At 47.2% G+C, this 25702-nt stretch overlaps 1 protein-coding gene across 1 annotated transcript in view; it reads right to left on the bottom strand.

The window, feature by feature from the left end:
• Nucleotides 1-25702, bottom strand: part of BRWD3 (bromodomain and WD repeat domain containing 3) — a 44363-nt gene that overhangs the window by 10742 nt on the left and 7919 nt on the right. The window contains exons 3-20 of the mRNA XM_048514129.1: nucleotides 25449-25602; nucleotides 22343-22477; nucleotides 21516-21644; nucleotides 17126-17351; nucleotides 16566-16733; nucleotides 15610-15793; nucleotides 14127-14220; nucleotides 12399-12548; nucleotides 8992-9068; nucleotides 7830-8007; nucleotides 7427-7543; nucleotides 4884-4991; nucleotides 3068-3192; nucleotides 2187-2269; nucleotides 1919-2030; nucleotides 1126-1187; nucleotides 845-1000; nucleotides 70-190 (exon numbers count right to left, since the gene is read on the bottom strand). Of these exons, the coding sequence (XP_048370086.1) occupies nucleotides 70-190; nucleotides 845-1000; nucleotides 1126-1187; nucleotides 1919-2030; nucleotides 2187-2269; nucleotides 3068-3192; nucleotides 4884-4991; nucleotides 7427-7543; nucleotides 7830-8007; nucleotides 8992-9068; nucleotides 12399-12548; nucleotides 14127-14220; nucleotides 15610-15793; nucleotides 16566-16733; nucleotides 17126-17351; nucleotides 21516-21644; nucleotides 22343-22477; nucleotides 25449-25602 (2379 nt within the window). The remainder of the gene's footprint in view (nucleotides 1-69; nucleotides 191-844; nucleotides 1001-1125; nucleotides 1188-1918; nucleotides 2031-2186; nucleotides 2270-3067; nucleotides 3193-4883; nucleotides 4992-7426; nucleotides 7544-7829; nucleotides 8008-8991; nucleotides 9069-12398; nucleotides 12549-14126; nucleotides 14221-15609; nucleotides 15794-16565; nucleotides 16734-17125; nucleotides 17352-21515; nucleotides 21645-22342; nucleotides 22478-25448; nucleotides 25603-25702) is intronic.

Here is a 25702-nt window from a genome sequence, read left to right on the forward strand (position 1 = left end):
TGTGCGGTCCTTCCTGAGTCTCACCAAGAAAGGCAGAAAGAAAAGGACACACGCAACTAAATATCTGACCTGTAAAATCTGTTTTCAAGTCTTCTCCTAATTGTGGTGAGGTCAGTCGGGTAAGCAACGACAGTGCAATACAGAGGATAGGCACTAAGGTCCACCGGGACAGCAAAGGGGTTAGAAATATCTGAAACAGAAGACAATCAAATGAAACAATTATCTTTTTTTGCTGTACTTACTTTGTTCATTGTTGATGAACGATATTTTATTATTTTATATTTGTTTTATGCTAATAAAAGGCACTGACTGACTTTGTACTGGCGTTCTGATAAACAGAGCTTTTACCTAAAATGGAGAAGTGTTGCTATTAGAGTTATACATAATCGTTACTGCTTGATATTTTGCGGTTAGCTCCACCTCCTGCAGTAGCCATTTTCTGGTTGGCTCTACCTGCTGTGGCAGCCGTTTCGTGATTGCACCTTCCACCCCACATAAGAATTCTAAAGGTGCCCACAGACTCAACAGATTGGGGTTTAGATAAATGGTTTAGATGATATGGTAGGATGGAGACAATTACAGATTTAACAAACAAGATCATGGATACTCACTATTTACATAGTTTTGCTTTTTGTATAGCAAATAAGCTTGAAATTCTAGGTAGATCTATTCAGGATCAAACTGAGGCCTGTTCAGTGGGGCTTACTGAAAGTATTCTTCAGATTTTACTATGTATTCAAGAAAGAGACATCATTTTTTAACCTATTTACATTTACTTAACCATCAACAACAGAAGTTTGATAGGGACACTAAACTTATTGGAGTTCATTGGCCACCACCATACCTAGGGACAAGAGCTGATCGATGCCTCGAAGGACCCGCACGCATTCCTCGTCTCGAGAATGGGCCCCCCATTCACCTTCCTGGGGCTTGTACAGCAGAGATGCCAGCTCGTCCGAGGTTACAGGGACTCCAGCTCCAACCTCCTCCGGATAAGCAGCTGCAGACAATGAGGGTGGAGGGGGAAAGAATCCATATTTATAACCAGGCTGCTGCTATTGAACTGAAGTAGAAAATATTGATACACAAAACGGGAGGGGGGGGGGAGAGAGAAAGCATATTTACTTCCTTCTGGAATCGGCTCCATATCCCAGGGGCTCATTTTTTCCCTTTCGTTGTTGTCCCAGCTGTTAATACAAAATGCATTAAAAATATAAATAGATCAGCGGCTCAAAGACACAACTGTTGAACAGTCAAGTCCCGGTTTTGCCTCTACCTATGGCTACAAACTCCAGCTTGGGAAAATCCTAGAGCTCTGGGGATGACACCTAAGAAGGGCAGACTTTTATTTATTCATTAGAACATAGGTGTCAAAATGCGGCCCTCCAGATGTTATGGACCACAGTTCCCATCATCCCCTGCCAGCATGATGCTGGCAGGGGATGGTGGGAACTGTAGTCCATAACATCTGGAGGGCCGCGAGTTTGACACCTGTGCATTAGAACGTCTAGGTCACTCACCCCTGGCAAGTCAGGTTCAGAGTTGCTAACGTCAGTGTTGTAGATATCATTTTTGATACAGTAGTGCTATTATTAGTTCTCTGCTATAATTGTGTTATTATTCCGATTGTAATGCAGTGTGTGTGTGGGGGGGGGGGAGGTTTTTTTTTTACAAAAGATACCCTGTCAATCATTTGATGGAGAGCCCGGATAGAAATACTTCTGCTGAACAGCATCATGCTCCCCCACCCCCCGCCCCCTTGAGCAGGTGGTCCAAATCCAGAGGCAAATCAAGAGTCATGTGGGTTTGCTTAATTCACACATGGAGACGGCTTGCAAAATCCAGCTTATTGTGCAGCAGATATATCTTTTCTTAAAGGCAAAAGTGGTCACGCGGCCTTGCTTATATTAACCCTTACTGAACGCTGTAGCACTGGAAAGAACTATCAGGATATTCCTGCTGGAATGGCTGCTGGCTCTCCACCGTTCCAAACCACCATGCATCATCTATTATGCTGCGAAATCTATCATCTGTAATGGAGAAAATGAAGCAAGTCAAGGGGTGTGTGCAGATGAAAGCATCAAGAAAAGAAAAGCAGATTGCGCCCACTTCTTTTCTGCACAAATCTTTAAATGGTGGTGCACTAACACGAATTGGGAGATACTCAACAGCAAATCATCACTTACCAATCTGCCAGTTCCTTTCTTTGGCTTCATTGTAAAATTGATGCAACACAAGGAAATCAATAACATCGGGCATATCGTGGTACCTGTGCAACACACATGAAGTAACTTCAGAAGGAGGTGGTACAAACCCAGATGCACGTCTCCAGGAAAGATGGAGAAATTATCATCAATAGTAGTGGTGCAGTGGTTAAGAGCAGGTGGATTCTAATCTGGAGAACCGGGTTTGATTCCCCACTTCTCCACCTGAGTGGCAGAGGCTTAGCTGGTGAACCAGATGTGTTTCCGCATGCCTACATTCTTGCTGGGTGACCTTGGGCTAGTCACAGTTCTCTCTGAACTCTCTCAACCCCACCTACCTCACAAAGTGTCTGTTGTGGGGAGTGGAAGGGAAAGGCTACCTTGAGTCTCCTTAAAGGAGAGAAAGGTGGGATATAAATCCAAACTCTTCTTCTTCTTCTAATGAATTTGGAACACTAACCTAGGATCTAATCTCAGAGGCTGCAAATTAGCACTGTTAAGTTCATTATAGGAACGTTACACGCAGCATTGAAAAAGGAGCTATTAAGACCTTTCAATTAGGAGATAGGATTTAGGCCTTAACTTAAAACTAGACACAATCTGGTAAACCTGCCAAAGGCCCATATTCCCCCTGCCTTTGGTCTCAACCATAACAACATTTAGGAAAAGATCATGTGACAAGAGGTCATAACGTTCAGAATTTCTCTGCCAATTAACCGGCTGCCCCGGGAACGCGGGCTGTTGGGCCATCACATCACACACATCTTGATCTGAATGTCACAGAGGAGAAGCAAATCGGCTGTAATAATGTGCCCCCCCGCCCCCCCGTACAGTTTAATTAGAGAGTTCCTGGAGTCACTTACTTAATGGAAAATGATTCACCAGTCATTTTGCCTGAGATCGGATCAAGAAAGGCAAGTTTCAAGCAGCAAAGGGTTGGTGGTCCAACTTCATACTTAATTCCCACAATTTTCACAAATTCTTGTTCCTTTCCAACAAACAGCAGGAGGCATCGTGTAGCAGTTTTTTAAATTGCAAAAAGGAAAAGGAGGGGAAAATGATAAATATGATTCTCCTTTCATGCATAAATACAAATATATAAAAATAACCTCTAAACAAATAGAACAGGACTGCTTCACCAGAGTGAAGTCAGAATATGAAGTAAAACAGAATGGATAGAAGAAGCATTCATTTTGTCTGTCTGCAGCAAGGATTTCAGAATTCCCTCCCACACCCTAATTTGGCCCAGCTGCACTAAGCAACTGGGAATTCTCGAATAACCCTAATGCAGTGATGGCGAACCTTTTTGAGACCGAGTGCCCAAATTGCAACCCAAACCCCACTTATTTATCACAAAGTGCCAACCCGGCAATTTAACCTGAATGATGAGGTTTTTGTTTAGAAAAAAACTGGTTGGCTCCCTCTTCCTCCGCCCCACCCGCTCGAGCAGGGGCCAGCCTGCTCTAGCCTCCAGCAAGTCCCGCGTGCACCACTCTGTGCCTCTCTAGCATCTCTGCCTCCTCTGCATGCCCCCCCCCCCCCCGGGACAGCAGCCACCTGGAGCACAGGCACCAGGCCCACCAGCCGAGACCTCCCTGCTCACCGCGGTGTGCACACATCGTGTTCAGTGACCCAGGCCAGCCTAGATGTGTGTGTGTGTGGGGTGTGTGTGATTTTCCGCCCCCCACATGACGAACTCTGTGTGCGCGTGCCCACAGAGAGGGCTCCGAGTGCCACCTCTGGCACCCGTGCCATAGGTTCGCCATCACTGCCCTAATGCCACTTGCTGAAAATGGCAAGTAAACACTGTCTGCTTCCAAGGTCACCTACCAGTCTCTGCCACCACCTGCTCTGAACACAGTTCAAAGGAGTCTCTATGCTGAGGACAGAGACGTCCAACAAGGGCTTTGGCTTACTAATGAAGGCTGGGTCATAGCATGCCACCACAACAGCTACATGAACGTTATGGTCTGTAGCATAGCTAACACTTTGACTGGCGAAATCAGCCATCAAATCCTGGCTGGCTGGAGGGGGACGGGGAACCCCGGCCAGTCACTCTCCCTCTCAGCCCAACCTGCTTCACAGACTTGTTAGGAGCATGGAGGGGACAAGCTTTGGGCTTCTTAGAGGAACAGCAGGATAAAAACATAATCAAGTTACCAGTTTAAAAAAGAACATGAATGTACTTTTATTTGCTTCCTTCAACTCACGACTTTACTCACTGGCCCATTTTCAAAACTGTGCAGAGCACAGCTTACATCTACCTCCGTGCCCTTCCACCCTTATACTTTCCACGAAAGAGCAAGCCAAGTGAGTGAGGTTATGAACAACAGAGTAGGGACACGGTCTCGTTTCGGGCAAAGGTGCCACTTGAAACAACACCCACCCACCAAATCCCCCGCTCTTTGCTTTACCTACAGAGCTTAGGAAAGGGCGCTTTGGACCAGTTTACCCTTCGCTTGTGGAAGAACATAAACGTGCAACCAAATAGGAAGGCTGCACCAAAACCCAAAATAAATTTTAGAGGCAGTGCCAACCCGTAAGGAAAGGAAGTCCCCTGGTGCTTTTCACAAACCAAGAAATAGGACAGGCAAAGCCCAGGAGGAACAATCATTATATACGTTTCAATGTTACAACCAGTGACTGAATACAAAACACAATTCTGGAAAGATAGCTTACCCTGAGTTCCATTTTATTCCACGGCTGCTTTTGCAAGTTAATAGCATAATTTTTTGCCTTCCGTACTGCACGCACGTAAGCTTCATGCCCTTGTCTAAAATAGATGATCTTAAACAAAGGAAATTAATTACGTTGTTATTTGTACAGTAACGGCAGCACACACCTTTGAAAAATTTTAAATGTTTAAAATGTCAAATTCTGAAAATAAAACACACACACCCCTTTTAAATTAGTGTGGCAGCTCCAGAAAGTGCATGAAAATTGTGCATTTGGGGGAGGGGGGGTCAACCTGACATACCCGGCACAGTGGAGGTGTATTTCAGGAAATGAATAGGAGAATGTTTGCACCCAACCATTCACCCCAATTCCATTTATTTACTTAGGAGACTCTACATCACAGGTGTCAAACTCACGGCCCTCCAGATGTTATGGGCTACAGTTCCCATCATCCCCTGCCAGCATGATGCTGGCAGGGGATGATGGGAACTGTAGTCCATAACATCTGGAGGGTTGCAAGTTTGACACCTATGCTCTACATTGAAGCAAAGCTTCCTGTTCTTGATCTATCATTACACATATTGGCCATGCTATCACCAACTTAAATTCTTAAAAACATCAGGGCCAGATTGTATGAGTTCAAACCTCCTTGCCCAGGCCAGTAAATTTTGCTCCCCTCTTTTCCTTGGTATCCCATATGGCTCCTTGGGCATGGCTGAATATCTGCTTGTCCTTTCTGATCGCAAACTTCGCGGGGCCTTTTCTTTATTCAGATGTAACACCTTCCTTTATCCAGATGTAACACCTTGGAGCACCTTCCTTATGAGGAGAGGCTGCAGCGTTTGGGACTCTTTAGTTTGGAGAGGAGACGGCTGAGGGGGGATATGATTGAAGTCTATAAAATTATGCATGGGGTAGAAAATGTTGACAGAGAGAAATTTTTCTCTCTTTCTCACAATACTAGAACCAGGGGGCATTCATTGAAAATGCTGGGGGGAAGAATAAAAGGAAATGCTGGGGAGACTAATAAAAGGAAACACTTCTTCACGCAACGTGTGATTGGTGTTTGGAATATGCTGCCACAGGAGGTGGTGATGGCCACTAACCTGGATAGCTTTAAAAGGGGCTTGGACAGATTTATGGAGGAGAAGTCCATCTATGGGTACCAATCTTGATCCTCTTTGATCTCAGATTGCAAATACCTTAACAGACCAGGTGCTCGGGAGCAACAGCCGCAGGCCATTGCTTTCACATCCTGCACGTGATCTCCCAAAGGCACCTGGTGGGCCACTGTGAGTAGCAGAGTGCTGGACTAGATGGACTCTGGTCTGATCCAGCAGGCTAGTTCTTATGTTCTTATGTAACATCCTGCCCTCCTCTTTAAGACAGGGAAGAGGCCAAAAAATACCACATCACAAAAAGATTGTGCACTGTGAAGAATCTGTGGACCATCTTTTGCATCCCTGTCCCCTTTAGACAGAGGCAAGAATGTCATGACTACTGCCCTACCTAATTGGCACAGACAATTGGACTGACCAGCAAAAGTCTGTGTACTTACGAAACAACAATTTCAGAGCAATCCTAGAACAGACTGCAAGGTTTCTCAAATTGGTTGTCAACAAGCAATCTTAACTTATTCATGTAATATACAGTTTACGTTTTTAACCTATTTATTTTCTTTTTATGTATTAATAATATGCCATTAAAGGTTTATTGTGCTTAGGAGACAGATGGGCCCCCTTTCTAGAGGCAGCTAACAAATGAAAAGCAGATAGTGATTTTTAGAACCTATGAATTAAAAGTCAGCTACAAAATCGTTGATGGAGCCCACATCAACAGCACAACTGGAAGTTAAAAGCAGTGGCAATAAAACAGCAATAGTCATAAAAACTGCAGTATGCAGGCTACAAAACAATTTTATTTATTTATTTGTTTATTTATTTATTTAGTATTTATTTATTTATGTATTTATGTATTTATTTATTTATTTATTTCGATTTAATATACCACCCCATCCTGTGAGGGGGAAGGGCAAGGAGACTGTAAGCCCCTTTGAATCTCCTACAGGAGAGAAAGGGGGGGATATAAATCCAAACTCTTCTCTCTTCCTCTAAGTCCATGGTGGCGAACCTTTGGCACTCCAGATGTCATGGACTACAATTCCCATCAGCCCCTGCCAGTACGGCCAATTGGCCATGCTGGCAGGGGCTGATGGGAATTGTAGTCCATAAATCTGGAGTGCCAAAGGTTCGCCACCACTGTTCTAAGTGATTCCCCAGAAAACTTTTTGAGGTGATGCAGAATGACACACAACACCTGATTGACAACCCCATCCAAGACATTGGAGCCGCTTCCACACAGACTTCCCAGCGGCACAGGGAGGATAAAAATGCCCCAAAGTCTCCCCGCCGCCAGGAAGCCTCCGCTGAAATTAATACTTATACTGCCTTTTTGGCCGCATAAATCTGCAGCCCCAACCTGCAACAGGGCGAATGACCAAAACAAAGCCGACTAAAGCCGGCCACACAAGCGACGGCAATAGCTACCTCATCTCCCATTTGTGGGACAAAGGGGGAACGTCGTGGGATGGTATCCAAGATCCAGTGGGGAGCAAACCATTCCTCTGTTGGCTCTCCATCCATTGACAGCAGCCCGCCGGGTTTCTTAAAACGAAAAATATGTTATGTGTATTGACACGCTTCTAAAAATTATTGTAGATAAGCTTTATTTTTTTAAAAAAATTGAATGCTGAAATGTTTCGGTGTTTGCTGCCTTGGGGGCTCTATTTGGGTGGAAAGGTGACATTAGAAATGATTTTTCAAAAAGTAAATAAATGCGTCTGAGTTTAGGTACAAGAGCAGTTGATTTACACATGTGTTCATCCAAGAAAAATGGCCCTGTTTGATCGAATCAGGAAAGACAGGGACGGAGAAAGAGGAGGAGACTAACCTTTTTCCGCGCCTGTTTGGATTTCTTGCGTTTTTCTTCTTGCCCTTTCGCATCTTTTGCATTCTCGTCTTCAGAGCTGCTACAGATTTTGCGAGCAGCTTGCCGGGTTTGTCTCTTTGGAGGCTGGAGGTTAATACCGGCATCGGCAGTCCAGTCGGAGTATTCGCTAGATGAATCACTGAAGACGACACATTAAAAGTCATTGAGGAACATCGTGAAATGGGGGGAAGGGTCCTAACCTTGCTGGCACAAAAAGCTTACTTTGAGGAGCTGATTTAGCAAGAAAGGTACCCAAATGAAATCCACGTAAACTGCAGAGGGACCACTGTGCTGCTCTTACTGCAGCAGAAGCAGAAAGGACTCTTCTGGCACCTTAAGAGGAACAGATTCATTTTTCAGCACGAACTGATGCAAAACAGAATCCATTCTGCACCTGATGAAATGGTCCTTTCTGCCACAATAAACCAGTTTTAAGATGTGTCACGATCCCTTTTTAGTAAGTTTAAAAACCCAAAGCACTGTTTCAGCTGCCAAACTACACGTAATGGCCAACTTTACTTCTACTAGGATTTCACAACACTGACTGTACTCAGACAGGAAATCTAACGAGGCTCTCTGTGGCGTTCTGTGTTCTCTATGTGCTGGCAGTTCTCTCCACCATTGGGTTTGCATTCACATAGGCCAGGGGTCTGCAACCTGTGGCTCTCCAGATGTTCATGGACTACAAATCCCATCAGCCCCTGGAGAATCGCAGGTTGCAGAACCCTGACACAGGCAATCTAGGGTATAAGCCACATGACACCAGATTTGACCTACAGCAATCCCCATAACTGCAGTAGTCGGCTCGGAGGGAGGGAAGAAGCCGGCCTGCAGGGAACCCGGGAGGTGGGCGGGGCGCCGTGGCATGCGGCTCAGGTGCATGCCTTTTTTGTCATGGTCATCCCCCTTTTAAAATTGCATTTGTGATTTGAGAGAGAGGTTCCTGAGACCCCTGATGCCCCCGTCAGCCAGAGCAGACAAGACTGACCTCGGCAGACCTGACTCTGCTTAAGGCAGCACGGTGTGTGTGAACACAATGTAGCCCTTCTTCATATCAGAAAAAGGAAGCCGCCTTGAACGTATGTTCAAGTTGTCCGCGCTGCTGTAAAGACAGTGAGACTACCTGGAACTGCTTTCACTTTGCCACGCAGCCACGTTGTCGTCCACAGAGGCATCGCTTGTGCCGCCGGTATCGTCTTCCTGAGTGAAAGAGGAGGGAAAAGAGTAAGCCTGGCCCATTTTGCTGCTGCCGCTTTTAATCCCAGCACAAAAATAGTTCTCTTGCCAGCGCTAAATATTTCCTGCTGAAAAGTATCACAGCTCATTTCCAAAATTGTACAGGTCAAAAAGACAATGTCAACAACTAGCCGGCTACTTCTTGTTAAAAAGGTAAAGGTAGTCTGCTGTGCAAGGTCTGGATCATTAAAATGTCATCACATCATGATGTACAGGGGTCAGTGCTATCAGTCACAGACCTGGAAAGGGATTTGGGCGTCTTAGTTGATAGTTCCATGGGAATGTCAACTCAATGCATGGCAGCTGTGAAAAAGGCAAACTCTATGCTGGGGATCATTAGGGAAGGAGTTGATAATAAAACTGCAAGGATTGTCATGCCCTTATATAAAGCAGTGGTGCGACCGCACTTGGAGTACTGTGTTCAGTTCTGGTCGCCACATCTCAAAAAGGATATTGAAGAGATAGAAAAAGGGAAGAGAAGGGCAAAGAGGGTGATTGAGAGACTGAAGCACCTTACTTATGAGGAGAGGCTGCAGCGTTTGGGACTCTTTAGTTTGAAGAGAAGACGTCTGAGGGGGGATATGATTGAAGTCCACAAAATTATGCATGGGGTAGAAAATGTTGACAGAGAGAAATTTTTCTCTCTTTCTCACAATACTAGAACCAGGGGGCATACATTGAAAATGCTGGGGGGAAGAATTAGGACTAAGAAAAGGAAACACTTCTTCACACAACGCGTGACTGGTGTTTGGAATATGCTGCCACAGGAGGTGGTGATGGCCACTAACCTGGATAGTTTTAAAAGGAGCTTGGACAGATTTATGCAGAAGTCGATCTATGGCTACCAATCTTGATCCTCCTTGATCTCAGATTGCAAATGACTTAGCAGACCAGGTGCTCAGGAGCAGCAGCAGCAGCAGCAGCAGAAGAAGGCCACTGCTTTCACATCCTGTATGTGAGCTCCCAAAGGTATCTGGTGGGCCACTGCGAGTAGCAGAGTGCTGGACTAGATGGACTCTGGTCTGATCCAGCAGGCTCTTTCTTATGTTCTTATTTTTACTGGGCAGACTATGTTTTTACAGGGTGGTTTGCCATTCCCTTCCCCAGTCGGTACTTTACCTCCAGCCAACTGGGTACTCATTTTACAAACCACAGAAAGATGCAAGGCTGAGTCAACCTTGAGTTGGCTACCAGACTTCTGTTGGGATAGACCTCAGGTCGTGAGCAGAACTTTGGCTGTAGTCCTGCAGCTTACCACTCCATGCCATGGAGCACAAGCAAACCACCTATAAAAGACTCTCATCTTGAAAACCCTACAAGGCCACCGTAAGTCAGCTGTGACTTAACAGTGTTTTCCATCACAGACTCAGCATAAAGCACAGATGGGACTTCCTGCTCGAACAGTCAAGCGTTCATTAAACGTCTTAGAGCACTCAGGGTCCGGCAGCACACATTCCAATCCACGAAGACAGAAGCCTTTATTGGCATTATAAATTACCATATTACAATGTTAAAAACAAAAAGGTAACATTTATCTATTAACTGAACTCATTAAAATACATTAAAATATGCATTAAATATCTACGTACAGACCCTGTATACCAGGGGTGGGCAATTATTTTTTCCATGGGGCCGTATAAGAAACAGAAAATATTGTGGAGGGCCGGGCCAAAAGGCAGGGGGGCGAGGCTTTTGAAAGCCCCACAGAAGCAGGCAGCCAAGGCAACCGGCTTCTGCGGGGCTTTCAAAGGCACCTCGCTCCCCAGAAAGGCAGGGGGGCCAGTCACGGTCATCCGGCGGGCCGGATGTGGCCCCCAGGCCGTATAATGCCCAGGTCTGCTGTATACAGAATACAAAGAGAGCTAAATTAACCATGACTATTTTGTGGAGAATAATTGCGCTTAGCCAGGTAATGCTTCAGAAAGCTTGCAACGTTTTCACAGATAAGATCGCAAGAACCATTGAGTAGGACGTTCATAACAGATGATGACATGTCAATATTTAACCTCTCTATCAAGGGATGAATATACATGGAGCGTGGAAAATTCCAATCCTAGTCTTCACATGTACCCCCAATACCCACCCCCTCAGATCTTCACATATGGGCACAAACTCCATGATACGAAATTGCTACCCCCTAAATGTTTCTATATTGATGTACAGCATTGAAAGCATATCATCTGTATTGTGTTGTGGTAATTTTTGCAATACAGCCCTGTTGTCAATGGTTATGTTTCTTTATTGTTAATGTAAGGACCGAGGCTTGTCACACAATTTGAATTTTCCACCAAGGACACCGGGTAGCTCAACCACTAAATACAAGTTCTCATCTTCCATCTCCCGTTCTGATCTAGCAACGGTGATCCATGCAACGGTCACCTCCAGGTTAGACAACTGCAACTCGCTCTATGCGGGCTTGCCTTTGGCCATGATCCGGAAATTAAAACTCATTCAGAATGCAGCAGCCAGGCTGCTTACTGGCAGTTCGAGCAGGGATCGAGTTACACCGATCCTATACCATCTGCATTGGCTGCCGATTGAGTTCCGGATTATGTTTAAAGTGTTGGTTTTGACCTTCAAAGCCGTTCACGGTCTCGGACCTGCATACCTGAGGGACCACCTCTCCCCATATTGCCCCGGTAGGCCCCTCCGCTCCTCGGAGGAGGACCTACTCGTGATCCCTGGCCCAAAAATGATCCAGGGGTTGGCTCCTGGGCCGAGGGCAGGGGCCTTTTCAGCCCTGGCCCCTACCTGGTGGAACAGGCTCCCTAGGGAGATCAGGGCCCTGCGGGACTTATAGAGTTCCCGCAGGGCCTGCAAGACAGACCTGTTCCGCCAGGCGTTTGGCCAGCCTGGTTAAAAAAAAAATCTACCATGTCATCTGGCCTCCCGTGGGCACAAAGGGGGGAGGGGAGTAGTCAGACGCCATCCACATTTTTAATGGGTTCTGTTTTTATATAATTTATATTAAATTATGTTTTAATGTTTGTTTTAACCTGTTGTGAAACACCCTGAGCCCTCAGGGGGAGGGCGGTATATAAAACTAATAATAAATAAATAAATTTGTGTCTGCAAGTTGGAAGACTTCAGCTACTGTCACCATCTTCACATTCTGTTGGGGTATACTTGATAATGGCTTGGCAATTGAATAATTGTTGATAACTTAAAACCACATATGAAACCAGAAAAAAAGGATTCTGATATTTAAACAATTTGGCAAGCCAATCAATAAAAATACCCCACCGTAGTCTTGAGCAGAGACGGTATCGGAAATAAAACTATCCAACGACTAACCTCAGAGGAGCTTTCAGAATCTTCCTGGGTGTGTGAATTTCTCTTTGCGCCTTGGGAAGGGGGTTCTATGGTGGAGCGTGTTTGGTAAGCGTGCTGGCGCTTGCGTTGGTTCCTCCGCAAAGATCGTCCACTGCCAGGTTGGTAATCGCTCTTTCGTGGCATTCAGGGAAAAAGACAGAGAAAAGGAAATACTGATGGGGTCACACACCCTGTATTTGAGAGACAATCAAAGCTTGTGTGGAGTCTAATGGGGCCAAAGCTTGTGTGGAGTCTAATGGGGCCTCTGTAGGAGGGTCCATCACTACAGGGCCAGCATATGAGAGCTTTCTGGATGGAAGAGTGCCCCCACCGTGCCTCTTCATGGGTCCAGTCTGTATGTGAGTGTTGAATCCAGTGGTGTTTTTAAAAGGCTGGGCTGAATGCTACCCTCACTGCATACCTTATCAGTGAGTGAACCATCTCCCTGAATCTCCTCGAGTCAATCTGGGTGTCGGAACACCCAGGCGATGGGGATCATCGGTGACACCTGCCCCAAACGAAGTGAAGGTGCCGAGCCAAACTTAAACTCCCTGCTGCCTTCACAAGTTTCTTTGTAGCTGCTCTGCCCCGGGTACCCTTCAAGGGCTCCATGACCACTGTTGTCTCCCCTTACTTCTGGCATGGGGCAACGATGCCATTTCCTGAGCGCTCATGTTTCTATTCAGGCAATCTGGGTGTGCTGCAGGGGTTCTCTATTGAGGACTCTCGCTGTGGTACATGACAACTCTCTTAAAATCACTTAACCAGCCAGTTGAGAGGGATCCATTCATTGAGAGGGATCCATTTGTTGAGAGGGATCTATTCATTCCCCCAATGGTTCTGCATTAATTAATCATCTGCAGTTCTTCCCTTATCTCATCTCAAAGAATGGGATAAATTAGGAAAGCTGCGGTAGTACAGTTACATTTTTAAAACATTCACAATAAATGTTTACATAATGCAGGGCAATTGTCTAAAAAATTATTTACAGGAGGCGGATTTTTACATTCACTTTTATCATAAAGCCCTCCAGATCTTCTCATACAGCACTAGCGTATAAGCTTTTGCATGTGATGTTCCCTTTCTTTAAAAAATTGTGAGTATACATGTCCCTATGATTCTCTTCTTTCTTTAAACAGCTGTTTCTGAATCCTCATTGCTAAATTTAATCCTGAAACCAAACCTCTAGGGATAAGCGCCACGTGATAGATACTTCCCACTGCATAACTTCTTTAAGTCAGGAGATGGATTAAAACTGCCTAGCAGGCACTGCTGTTGGATTGAACATGAATATATTTTATACACTGCCTTATAACTAGTCAGACCCATGGTCCATCTAGGTCCGTGGTCTACTATGATGGGCAGTGGTTCTCCCTGGCCTTTTAACAGGAGATTTCAAAGACTGAGCCAGGGGCCTTCCACTGCCCTTCAGGTGGAACGCTGTTCATACAGATTGACTGTCTCCCAAAAGGGTTCACAGGACCTATGAAATTTAGATCTTTCCTCCTGATACGACTATCTCATTCACAGAGAATTCATCCTCCCCACCACCACGACCACCACCACCACCACCACCGGTTCTACATGAATTAGTCATCTGCAATGCTTCCCCCATCACCCCAATGAACAACATAAGCCATAACTATGCCAATCTAGCGGGTTCTGCACATGACATTCATGGATTTCCTAAAAACAGGTAGCTTTTCTCACCCTTTGTAACGTGTGGGAAGGCTTTCTCTTTTTTTCAGATGTGTACAGATGGACTTCTAAATCACCTTTGGCGCCTCGGATTTCTTCTTGGACTCTAAAGAGTGAGAACAAACCAAGTCTATAGACTGAATCTCATAAAATACACTCACAGTGCTGTGTTGTGATTGTTGCTGAATCTTTTTTTGGCCAAGACTTTTTATCTATTTGTGTGGACTAACGTACCTCCGTCTATTACAGTGATGGCGAACCTTTTCGAGGCCGAGTGCCCAAATTGCAACCCAAAACCCACTTATTTATCACAAAGTGCCAACACGGCAATTTAACCTGAATACTGAGGTTTCAGTTCAGAAAAAACGGTTGGCTCCAAGGCGTGTATTACTTGGGAGTAAGCTTGGTGGTAGTCGGTGGCTTTGTTTTGAAGCAACCGTGCAACTCTTTCAACGGGTGAATCACGACCCTAGGAGGGTTTACTCAGAAGCAAGCCCTATTGCTGAGCTTACTCCCAGGTAAAGGATCGCGCTTCAGTTCCTCGCATGAAAATCAGTGGGGTTTAACAGTGCTTAACAGGGTTACCTACACTGCTTCCCCAAACTTAGGTATTAGGTTTAATGCTAATAATCGAGCCCAGCGGCCCAGGCCAGCCTAGATGTGTGGGGGGGGACGGGACTCTGTGTGTATCACAGAGAGGGCTCTGAATGCCACTTCTGGCACCCGTTCTGCACAGTGGCGTATCTGCAACGGGGACAGGCGGGGTCAAATGACACTGCGCGCAATGTTGGCGGGGAATCACCCCCCTCCCCCATGCCAACCTGGCTCGGAAGAACTGGGTCAGCACAGGGGAGGCGCCTAAAGACAGAGCCAGCGTTTAATCAATTGTTTTGCATATGAAAAGCTTAATAAAGGAAGTACAAAATAGTTTATCAGGTCTTGGTTTAGAGAGACCAGAGCGAAACAATGTGAAACTGTCCCTTGGGCATAACAGTCCATCAAGATTTTCTTTGCCAACTGACAAAGACACAAAAAGTGTTCACTAGACAAGCAGCCTCTTGGGAAGAGCAGCTTTTCCAGGCAAAGATCTGAGTGGGCCGTAAACATGTTGCGACTGTAGGCCTTTTTTTTTTGCCTGTCACCAGATTAGATGTTTTGCTGGATCAGTTTCAGATCTGGTTTCCAAGTTTTAAAGTACTTCTGCGCCGCTTTTGACAATCTCAAGTAATCCACCCAAATCCATAAAACATCCAATAAATCAATCAGGAAGCGAGAAACAAAAACACCAGCAGCTTAAAAACTGAAGCCAAAGAAACCACATCCCAACTGAAAAAAAATGTTAAGAGTTGTAGATTTCTGATGGTCTTTACAGAGATGATTCATGGGAAAAAATTGGTTAGGAAAATGACAGCTAAGCTCCCAGAGCAATGCCTCTTCCGCAGTTCCGTCCAGGCAATACCACAAACCAAGTGTGCCAGTTGTGATATTCTCTTACCTGCTAACCCCGGGATGCAGCTCATTTACCACCACTCTCCGGCTCCAGGCCATGAGATCTCTCTCAGTGGCAATCTGACTCCTCGGGGCATTGTGGTGCATCTGCCTGACACCTTCGATCTGGCCGCTCCGTCTCAGCCCGACATTTGGGGGAGAAGCAAGATCCAAACTTGGACTTCTCAAAACTAATGGGGGGAAAGGCCCAAATAGCAAGTCAGATCAGCTTTTCACCAAATTTGCTACAAGTCCAAATCTCATAGAATCATATAATCATAGAGTTGGAAGAGACCACAAGGGCCATCAAGTCCAACCCCCCTGCCATGTAGGAACACAAAATCAAAGCACTCCTGACAGATGGCCATCCAGCCTCTGTTTAAAAACCTCCAAAGAAGGAGACTCCACAACTCTCTGAGGCAGTGAATTCCACTGTTGAACAGTCCTTACTGCCAGGAAGTTCTTCCTAATGTTTAGGTGGAATCTCTTTTCCTGCCCCTTGAATCCATTATTCCGTGTCCTAGTGTCTGAGGCAGCAGAAAACAAGCTTGCTCCCTCTTCAACATGACATCCTTTCAAATATTAAAACATAGCTATCATGTCCCCCCTTAACCTTTGCTTCTCCAGACTAAACATCCCCAGCTCCCTTAGTCATAGGCCATTGTTTCCAGACCTTTTATCATTTTGGTTGCCCTCCTCTGGACACATTCCAGCTTGTCAATATCCTTCTTAAATTGCAGTGCCCAGAACTGAACACAGTACTCTAGGTGAGGTCTAACCAATGTAGAGTAAAGTGGTACAATTACTTCCCTTGATCTAGACACTATGCTCTTATTGATGCATCCCAGAATTGCATTGGCTTTCTTGGCCGCCACACCACATTGCTGACTCATGTTCAGTTGGTGGTCTACTATTTCTGTGACTTGCTATTTCTCTCTAAGAAAGTGAGGAGACCGGTCTTACCGCTGACCGGCTGAGATCTGTTTTGCAGAGGATTTGAAGGAACTTCACTGTTGGGGCGCCTTCTCATATCTTGTTCTCGTTGCAACTCTCTGATCATTCCGTCGAGGATGCTCTCTTCGTGGTCGTTGGTTTGCTGCCCAATCACTTGCTCCACCACCTCCCCGTCACCTTTGCAAGAGCAGAAGGGCCGTGTGAACAACTTGAGCTGTGCCAACAAACCAAATCCTCTCAAAGCAACCCTAAACGGATAAGCCGCGAACTGGAAAACCAGAACTGCAGCAACCCTTCCCCCCCTTTTTAATCGGTAATCGGTAAGCTCAAACCTAATTAGCTAGGAACCATAATGATCAACCTTTCCTCGCAGGATTGTTGTGAGGAGGAAAATGGGACCAGTGCATCCCAGTATGTCGCCCTTGGAGATCAGGCCCGATAAAAATATGAAGAATGAACATTGTATTAGGACTGTTTTATGAGGAAAATATAAACCTTTTCCTGCAATAACAATAATCACTGGTGAATTATCCCCATCCCCACTCCCGTTCCGTTGGCAAAAGACGTACCGTTCGCAACATATCCCAGCTGAGGAATGAGCTGCTCGTCTTTACAATTCTCCCGCCCTGGGACAAGCCTTTGGTATCTTGTGGGGTGGGGATTTCCATCCACATCTACCAGGAAGGGGGGAGGCATGAGATGTGGGGCCTGCTGAGTTTGTTCGTCCAGCACATAGTTATTAGCATCACGGATCAGGGGGCGGTAATCTGTATGGAAGAACATCTGATCTGGAAGCTGGATGAGAGAGAAAGAAATCAGCAATGCCGGAACATGGCTCAGTTCTGCTGATATAATTTCATAGAATCACAGAGTTGGAATAGACCACAAGTCCAACCCCTGCCATGCAGGAACACACTCTCAAAGCACCCCCTCCCCTTCCCTCCCTTGCATGCCACCCCTCCCTCCCTCTCCTCCCTTGCATGCCACCCCTCCCTCCCTCTCCTCCCTTACATGCCACCCCTCCCTCCCTCTCCTCCCTTGCATGCCACCCCTCCCTCCCTCTCCTCCCTTGCATGCCACCCCCTCCCTCCCTCTCCTCCCTTGCATGCCACCCCTCCCTCCCTCTCCTCCCTTGCATGCCACCCCTCCCTCCCTCTCCTCCCTTGCATGCCACCCCTCCCTCCCTCTCCTCCCTTGCATGCCACCCCTCCCTCCCTCTCCTCCCTTGCATGCCACCCCTCCCTCCCTCTCCTCCCTTGCATGCCGCCCCTCCCTCCCTCTCCTCCCTTGCATGCCACCCCTCCCTCCCTCTCCTCCCTTGCATGCCACCCCTCCCTCCCTCTCCTCCCTTGCATGCCACCCCTCCCTCCCTCTCCTCCCTTACATGCCACCCCTCCCTCCCTCTCCTCCCTTGCATGCCACCCCTCCCTCCCTCTCCTCCCTTGCATGCCACCCCTCCCTCCCTCTCCTCCCTTGCATGCCACCCCTCCCTCCCTCTCCTCCCTTACATGCCACCCCTCCCTCCCTCTCCTCCCTTACATGCCACCCCTCCCTCCCTCTCCTCCCTTGCATGCCACCCCTCCCTCCCTCTCCTCCCTTGCATGCCACCCCTCCCTCCCTCTCCTCCCTTACATGCCACCCCTCCCTCCCTCTCCTCCCTTGCATGCCACCCCTCCCTCCCTCTCCTCCCTTGCATGCCACCCCTCCCTCCCTCTCCTCCCTTGCATGCCACCCCTCCCTCCCTCTCCTCCCTTGCATGCCACCCCTCCCTCCCTCTCCTCCCTTACATGCCACCCCTCCCTTTCCTTCCCCTCCCTCCGCTAGGGTGGGTGGGCCATGTCCAGATGCCGGGCCCCCTTCCCCTTCCGTCCCCTCCCTTGCATGCCACCCCTCTCTCCCTCCTCTCCCTCACTCCCCTTCCAGGGCACCATCCAGCCTCTGTTTAAAAACCCCCAAAGAAGGAGACTACTACAGAAGTTAGCCCCTGGCCCCCCCAAAGGCAGTTTTTTTTCTCCCAAATGGAAAAAGTTTCACAGTTCCCTCAACTACACTCTCTTGAAAGGATACCAAATTCTGTGCCCATGTAGAGCAGACACACAGAATAAGTGCAGGCTGGATTTGCTTATAGTGCCCCCACTTGGTAGAGCCGTGCAGTCAAAACTGAAGAAAGCCTGCATTTATTCTAGGTGACTGAACTGCAAGGGCACAGAATTCAGCATTTCAAAAATAAAGCGAGCATTCTTCGAGTCTTTAACAGAGAAGTCAGCCAACATTTCAGAAGCTGCAGAAATGAGCCAAAAGTCCTCAGCAAGGCAAACGTCTGGTTCCCTGTACTGTCAAAGGTTTTCGTGGTCGGACTCAAATGGTTGTTGTGGGCTTTTGGGGCTGTGTGGCCGTGGTCTGGTCTACCAACGAAAACATCTATTACTGCACAGCCTCAGAAACTCTGAACATGCTGCCCAGGAATATGCGTTTCATCCAAACTTGCTTTCTTTCGGGTATTGATTAGGTACAGTATATCCATAATACTAATTTTCATGGTGATATTGTTACAATGACTGTCTGAGGCATGAATTTTCAACCTTTTTGATACAGTGACTCACAAGCCCAGATTTGCTTGGCATGATGACCCACTGTAAAAAAATTTGGAAATGAACAAATCAGCAAAAGCGCCAAAGCCGAGTGCCCAGGTTCACAGGACTTCATGACCCACTTTTGGGTTTGGGCCCACCGGTTGAGGAAAGTCGGTCTAAGCCAGTGATGGCGAACCTATGGCACGGGTGCCAGAGGTGGCACTCGGAGCCCTCTCTGTGGGCACGCGCACACAGAGCTCGTCATGTGGGGTGCAGAAAATCACCCCCCCACACACACACACATCTAGGCCGGCCTGGCCTACTGAGCACGACATGCGCGCACTGCAGTGAGGGGGGTAGCAGAGGAGGCAGAGATGCTAGAGAGGCACAGAGCGGTGTGCACAGGACTTGCTGGAGGCTAGAGCAGGCTGGCCCCTGCTCGAGCCGGTGGGGCGGAGGAAGAGGGAGCCAACCATTTTTTCCTAAACAAAAACCTCAGCATTCAGGTTAAATTGCTGTGTTGGCACTTTGTGATAAATAAGTGGGGTTTGGGTTGCAATTTGGGCACTCGGTCTAAGCTCAGAACCACCTTTTTAGTGTATTGTGTATGACCTGAAAGAACAAACTGCCATGGTGGCCATGCACATAAGCCTGGGATGTGTGAGCCTGGGATGCGGCATGCATGCAGAAGTGGGGGGGCCATGGCTCCATGGCAGAGCGTCTGCTTTGCATGCAGAAGGTCTCAGGTTCAATCCCTGGCATCTCCAAGGGATCTGGTGGTAAGTGATGTAAAATACCTGAAACTGAAACAACCCCCCTTTAAAAATTTCATATACACACTAAGGATTGCAATTGGATGTGTTATGTGGAACGTTTTTAAGTTGTCACAGTAGCAAAGCAGGTTGAAAGCAGGGGGGAAGGATTAGCACTAATAAAAGGAAACACTTCTTCACGCAACGTGTGATTGGTGTTTGGAATATGCTGCCACAGGAGGTGGTGATGGCCACTAACCTGGATCGCTTTAAAAGGGGCTTGGACAGATTTATGGAGGAGAAGTCGATGTATGGCTACCAATCTTAATCCTCTTTGATCTCAGATTGCAAATGCCTTAGCAGACCAGGTGCTCAGGAGCAGCAGCAGCAGCAGCAGGCCATTGCTTTCACATCCTGCATGTGAGCTCCCAATGGCACCTGGTGGGCCACTGCGAGTAGCAGAGAGCTGGACTAGATGGACTCTGGTCTGATCCAGCTGGCTTGTTCTTATGTTCTTATGAAATCAGATAAGGAAGAAGAAGAGTTTGGATTTATATCCCCCCTTTCTCTCCTGCAGGAGACTCAAAAGGGCTTACAATCTCCTTGCCCTTCCCCCCTCACAACAAACACCCTGTGAGGTAGGTGGGGCTGAGAGAGCTCCGAGAAGCTGTGACTAGCCCAAGGTCACCCAGCTGGCATGTGTGGGAGTTTACAGGCTAATCTGAATTCCCCAGATAAGCCTTCACAGCTCAGGTGGCAGAGCTGGGAATCAAACCCGGTTCCTCCAGATTAGATACACGAGCTCTTAACCTCCAACGCCACTGCTGCTCCAGTTAATGAATAGATTTCAGTCCCCCCAATAGCCTGCTGCCAGTCTGAGTAGACATCACGGTCTTTGATGGACCAGAGGTCTGTTTCAGGATAAGGCAGCATCATGCGGTTGTTGTGGGCTTTCCGGGCTATGTGGCCGTGGTCTGGTAGTTCTAGTCCAGCCGTGAAAACCTTCAACAATGCAGCATCATGTATTTATGTACATACTTACTTAAACTTCACCCCATCTTGTGCTTCTTTTAACAAACGGATATGATGGCCTCCACCCTAGTTTGCTCTACAAATTATTTTATTTATTATTTTATTTATCGAGGATTTAGGTCCCCCACTATTATTCGTCCTAAAGGTTCACTGAGCAAGGATTCTTTGAAATAAGCTATTTGAAGATCACAGCCCAAGTGCCAGTTAGACTGTCTGCTTCTAAAATTTAGAAGAAGAAGAAGAGTTTGGATTTATATCCCCCCTTTCTCTCCTGCAGGAGACTCAAAGGGTCTTACAATCTCCTTGCCCTTCCCCCCCTCACAACAAACTCCCTGTGAGGTAGGTGGGGCTGAGAGAACTCCAAGAAGCTGTGACTAGCCCAAGGTCACCCAGCTGGCGTGTGTGGGAGTGCACAGGCTAATCTGAATTCCCCAGATAAGCCTCCACAGCTCAGGCGGCAGAGCGGGGAATCAAACCCGGTTCCTCCAGATTAGATACACGAGCTCTTAACCTCCTACACCACTGTAACCCATACTGTGCAAATTTATTTCTGGGGTAAGTTTGACACATGAACGAACAACCGACAAGTCTGCCAAGCCCACCTTTTCGAAAAATTTATTGCATCCAAAACCAAATAGCAGCAGGTGCCCATGCGAGTCTGTGCAGGCGAAGTGTTGTCCGTCAGGGGAGAATTTGCAATCGAATACTGCACCGTGACCTTGGCCTTCAATCTGAAACAAACAGAACACAACGCCGGAACTCATTTCTCTGGATAAGCCTTGCCGTTCCAGGAGCACACCTGGTCTCCTAACTTGCTGTTTTCATTTAGTTACATTATAATATTGTGTGCTTATATTCAAACAATGTCAGTGGCAGCAGATTCCTGTGAAAGCAAGGTCCCTTTGCAAACCCACAGGCAGGCTGACTTTCAGTTAGAGCCCCAAATTCAGCATCGGCATGTACGCGCCACCATAATCACAAAAATTGAACCTTTTCATGCTGAGGGACAGAAGTTTCTATCTTGAGCAGTTTCATAATCTTGTAAGGAAACATTTGGGAATAACAATAACAGTGACTGTAAGCCAGACAATATCTTTGGTTTATCAACTTCTGCCCTTATAGAATTCTATTTATACAACTACTAGCGGGCCCGGCCACACGTTGCTGTGGCTCAGTCTGATGAAGTGGAAAAGAAAAGGGGAAGTAAACGGTTCGAACATGTGTCATTGCACAATGCTTGTAAGGGAGGGGAGGGGCGCTGTAACAACATGCAGCCCACTGCCAGTCTGAAGGCTTGACATCGACTGCAGTTGGCTCTGGATACGCCGCTGAGCAGAAGACAGCTTCTCTGCTCAATGAACAATAAGATTTAACAGACTCCTTACAGCCCCAAAGCCTGCTTGGCCACAAAAATATGGCATGAATTTACCATGTTGAAGTAATTGCGAATTTTTGTTCCTTTTTCAAGGTCCCAAATGAAAATGTTCCCATCGTGGCCGGCAGAGAGCATGATCCTTTGGTCGAACGGGTGAGCTTCCAAAACAAACACTTCGTCGTCGTGGCCCTGTGATAAAAGCAGAAGGAGGTAAGGTTTCCCACGTCTGTTGCGGCCACAGGTGAAGCAGTTCTCCAGACTGCCATGCAGAAATAAATCTTTCCTGATACCTGGCACCTGAGATGCTTTACCTGCAGGCATTCTGGAAATCCTGTCCTCTACCCCTGAGCCACAACTACTTTCCTATAAGCTCTGAGATCTCTGGCAAAAGCCCTTCCTGGCTGTTATGAGCCGTGCTTGAATCGTGAAACAAACTGTAGGAAAATATCAAGCTGCGCTATGGGGGGAAAAACACTGGTCTATCCAGCTCGGTCATGTCAAATGATATCAGCTCTCCAAGGTCTCCGTTAGGCTGCATTAAATCTTTTACTTAAGAGGGGCCAGGAGGAGTGTGATGGTGGTTATGCTGCTTTTATGGCAAACTGCTGTTACTCTTTGGTGTCCCTGGGCAATACATGAGTTCGGTGCTGTGAGCGACCTCTCTGCCAGCCACCCCTCCAGGGTAGGCCACCTTGGCTTCCTCGGAGCTCAGTTACCCTTCTAGCACCAACAGGGCATGACTCAGGCTTCTATTAATAAGCCCTTTACTTCTGTCAAGTAGTTAACAGCACTCCTGAAAACTTGAGCACCACCCCAATCTCCTCCCTCTTGCTCTGCCTCCCTTTTATACCTCTTGGGGGGTTTCCTCCCTCCTGGGAGCTCCCTGCTTCAGCTTAGTGGCTGTTAAGCTGTCTGTCTTGCCCTGCCAGCCTAAGACTGGCTCTTCAGACTTCCTGGCCCTCCTCCTTGAATTGCAGTCCGGCTGTGGCTGCTGAGGAGTGCTGACTGCAACTCCACTCCCTAAGGCTGCTGAGGCCTGCTGACTGCAACTTGACCCCACTCCCTAAGACTGCTGAGGCCTGCTGACTGCAACTTGGCCAGGGCTGTGCTGCCTCCCCCCTATTCCCTGGAACTGCTTTGGCTTGCTCTTGTTGCTCCAGCTTTCCTGCCATGTCTCTGCTGTTTCTTCTTGATGCTGGCTTCCCTGCTCCTTCTGGTAAGTGCAGGAGCAGGGCTGTTACGGGGTGCTCCAGGGTCCCTGGGAAGGCATTTGTGACAAGGAGAGGGGTGGAACAGGCAGCCTGGTGGCAACCCTGTCCCTGGACAAGTGCTTCCTAGAGCTATCATGGGTACTGTCTCCAAGCCTCCAGGGACTGATCCTAGGATCCTCTGCAAGTATGGGCTAGGATCCTATGCTTTCCTTTTGCTTGTAGGGGCAGGAAACACCTAGTGCTGAGGAATATACTCTGCTACAGAGAACCATGCTGTGCAAGCATAAGGAAAAAGCACAGGGTCTAAGCCAGTGATGGCAAACCTATGGCACGGGTGCCAGAGGTGGCACTCGGAGACCCCCCCCCCCCCCCACACACACATCTAGGCTGACGTGGGTCATTGAGCACTATGTGTGCACACCGCGGTGAACAAGGAGGTCTCGGCTGGTGGGCCTGGTGCCTGTGCTCCAGGTGGCTGCTGCCCGAGGTGGGGGGGGCGCAGAGGAGGCAGAGATGCTAGAGAGGCACAGAGTGGTGTGTGCGGGACTTGCTGGAGGCTAGAGCAGGCTGGCCCCTGCTCGAGCGGGTGGGGCGGAGGAAGAGGGAGCCAACCAGTTTTTTCTAAACAAAAACTTCAGCATTCAAGTTAAATTGCCGGGTTGGCACTTTGTGATAAATAAGTGGGGTTTGGGTTGCAATTTGGGCACTCGGTCTCAAAAAGGTTTGCCATCACTGGTCTAAGCCTTGTACTTCACCACTGATCCACCGCAACTCCCCCCTCCCCCCCCTCCCCGCCATGCCCCATTCCTCTTGCAAGGATGAACCTTCCCTAGTAAGAAACCACCACTGCAGCAGATAGTTGACTGACTGAAACGTGGAGAAATCCAAATCCATTTTCTCTACATAGCTACATTCGGAAAGAGTAACATAATGGAAAGACACCTCTGGCCACAACCACAGACAAAATACTAACACTAATGAATCAAACCTTTCATCTGTATGCATTTTTCAGACTTCAGACACACAGGATGTTTTTAATACACACAAAGACCTGATGTCTATAAAATAGTATCAAAGTTAAAGTGACTGGCATGCGTTCTGGTTTCCACAGGCAAGAGAATTAGCTTAAAGAACTTTGGGACAATTCAGGACTGATAGTAAAAGTTTTTCCTTCTGCTTGCTTAAAAGAAGGTCTCTCTCCATTTTTACTTTTTTTATTTCTTAGGATTGGGCCAAGAAGGAGGAGGGTTGGAATTTATACCCTGCCTTTCTCTCCTGTAAGGAGTCTCAAAGCGGCTGACAAAATCCTTCCCTTCCTCTCCCCACAACAGACACCTTGTGAGGTCGGTGAGGTTGAGAGAGTTCTGAGAACTGTGACTAGCCCAAGGTCACCAATCAGGCTTCATGCACAGGAGCTGGGAGACAAGTCTAATTCACCAGATAAGAATCCGCCACTCCTGCAGAGGAGTGGGGAACCACCTGGTTCTTTAGATTAGAGAACCACTCGACTATGTTAACCACTTGACTATGTTCCTCTGTCTTCATTTGGGTTCCTAGATGCAGATGGCCAAAGCACTCTGAATTTCTTCTTTCAAAAGTTCAGGAGAACCAAGGCCCAGAAGGAACAGAAGTCCAGGGAGATGAAATTGGATGCCCCAAACTGCGCCTATTTCACCTTTCTTCTTCTCCATCTCAGTTTCTCGCTTGGAGTTAATTTGGTACCAGCTACATATCTCCAAGATGTATACCACAAGCATGATCATCATGTTCTTTTACGTTTCTAATTCGTAATGACACCAACTGAGAAGGACAAATCTCTACAGTGAACAATGCAAGATAAACTCAAGGTCAGAAACCAGATTCACAGGTGGGCAAGACACAGAGCTCTAAGCAGAGACTTATACTTCTTAGGATTCCTCTTCCAAGCCATCAACTCAAGCGCTACTTACAGATAAGGTGTGAAGAAGCTGCCCTGTAGAAGAATTCCACACTTTCAAGAGGAAGTTATTGACTGCCGTGATAACAGTGGTATCATATCGATCCCAAGCTACCATGGTCACCTTCAGCTTTGAAACTTTGTCCTCGCCAGATACAACACTATTCCTAAACAATTTGGCAGATAAAAAAAAATGTAGACATTAAACTCCTAAGTACAAACTTAATTTTAGATGAGTTGGACTTACTTTTCACAGAAATCCCGTTT

This window comes from Sphaerodactylus townsendi, linkage group LG13 (genome assembly GCF_021028975.2).
Source record: "Sphaerodactylus townsendi isolate TG3544 linkage group LG13, MPM_Stown_v2.3, whole genome shotgun sequence".
Taxonomy (NCBI): domain Eukaryota; kingdom Metazoa; phylum Chordata; class Lepidosauria; order Squamata; family Sphaerodactylidae; genus Sphaerodactylus; species Sphaerodactylus townsendi.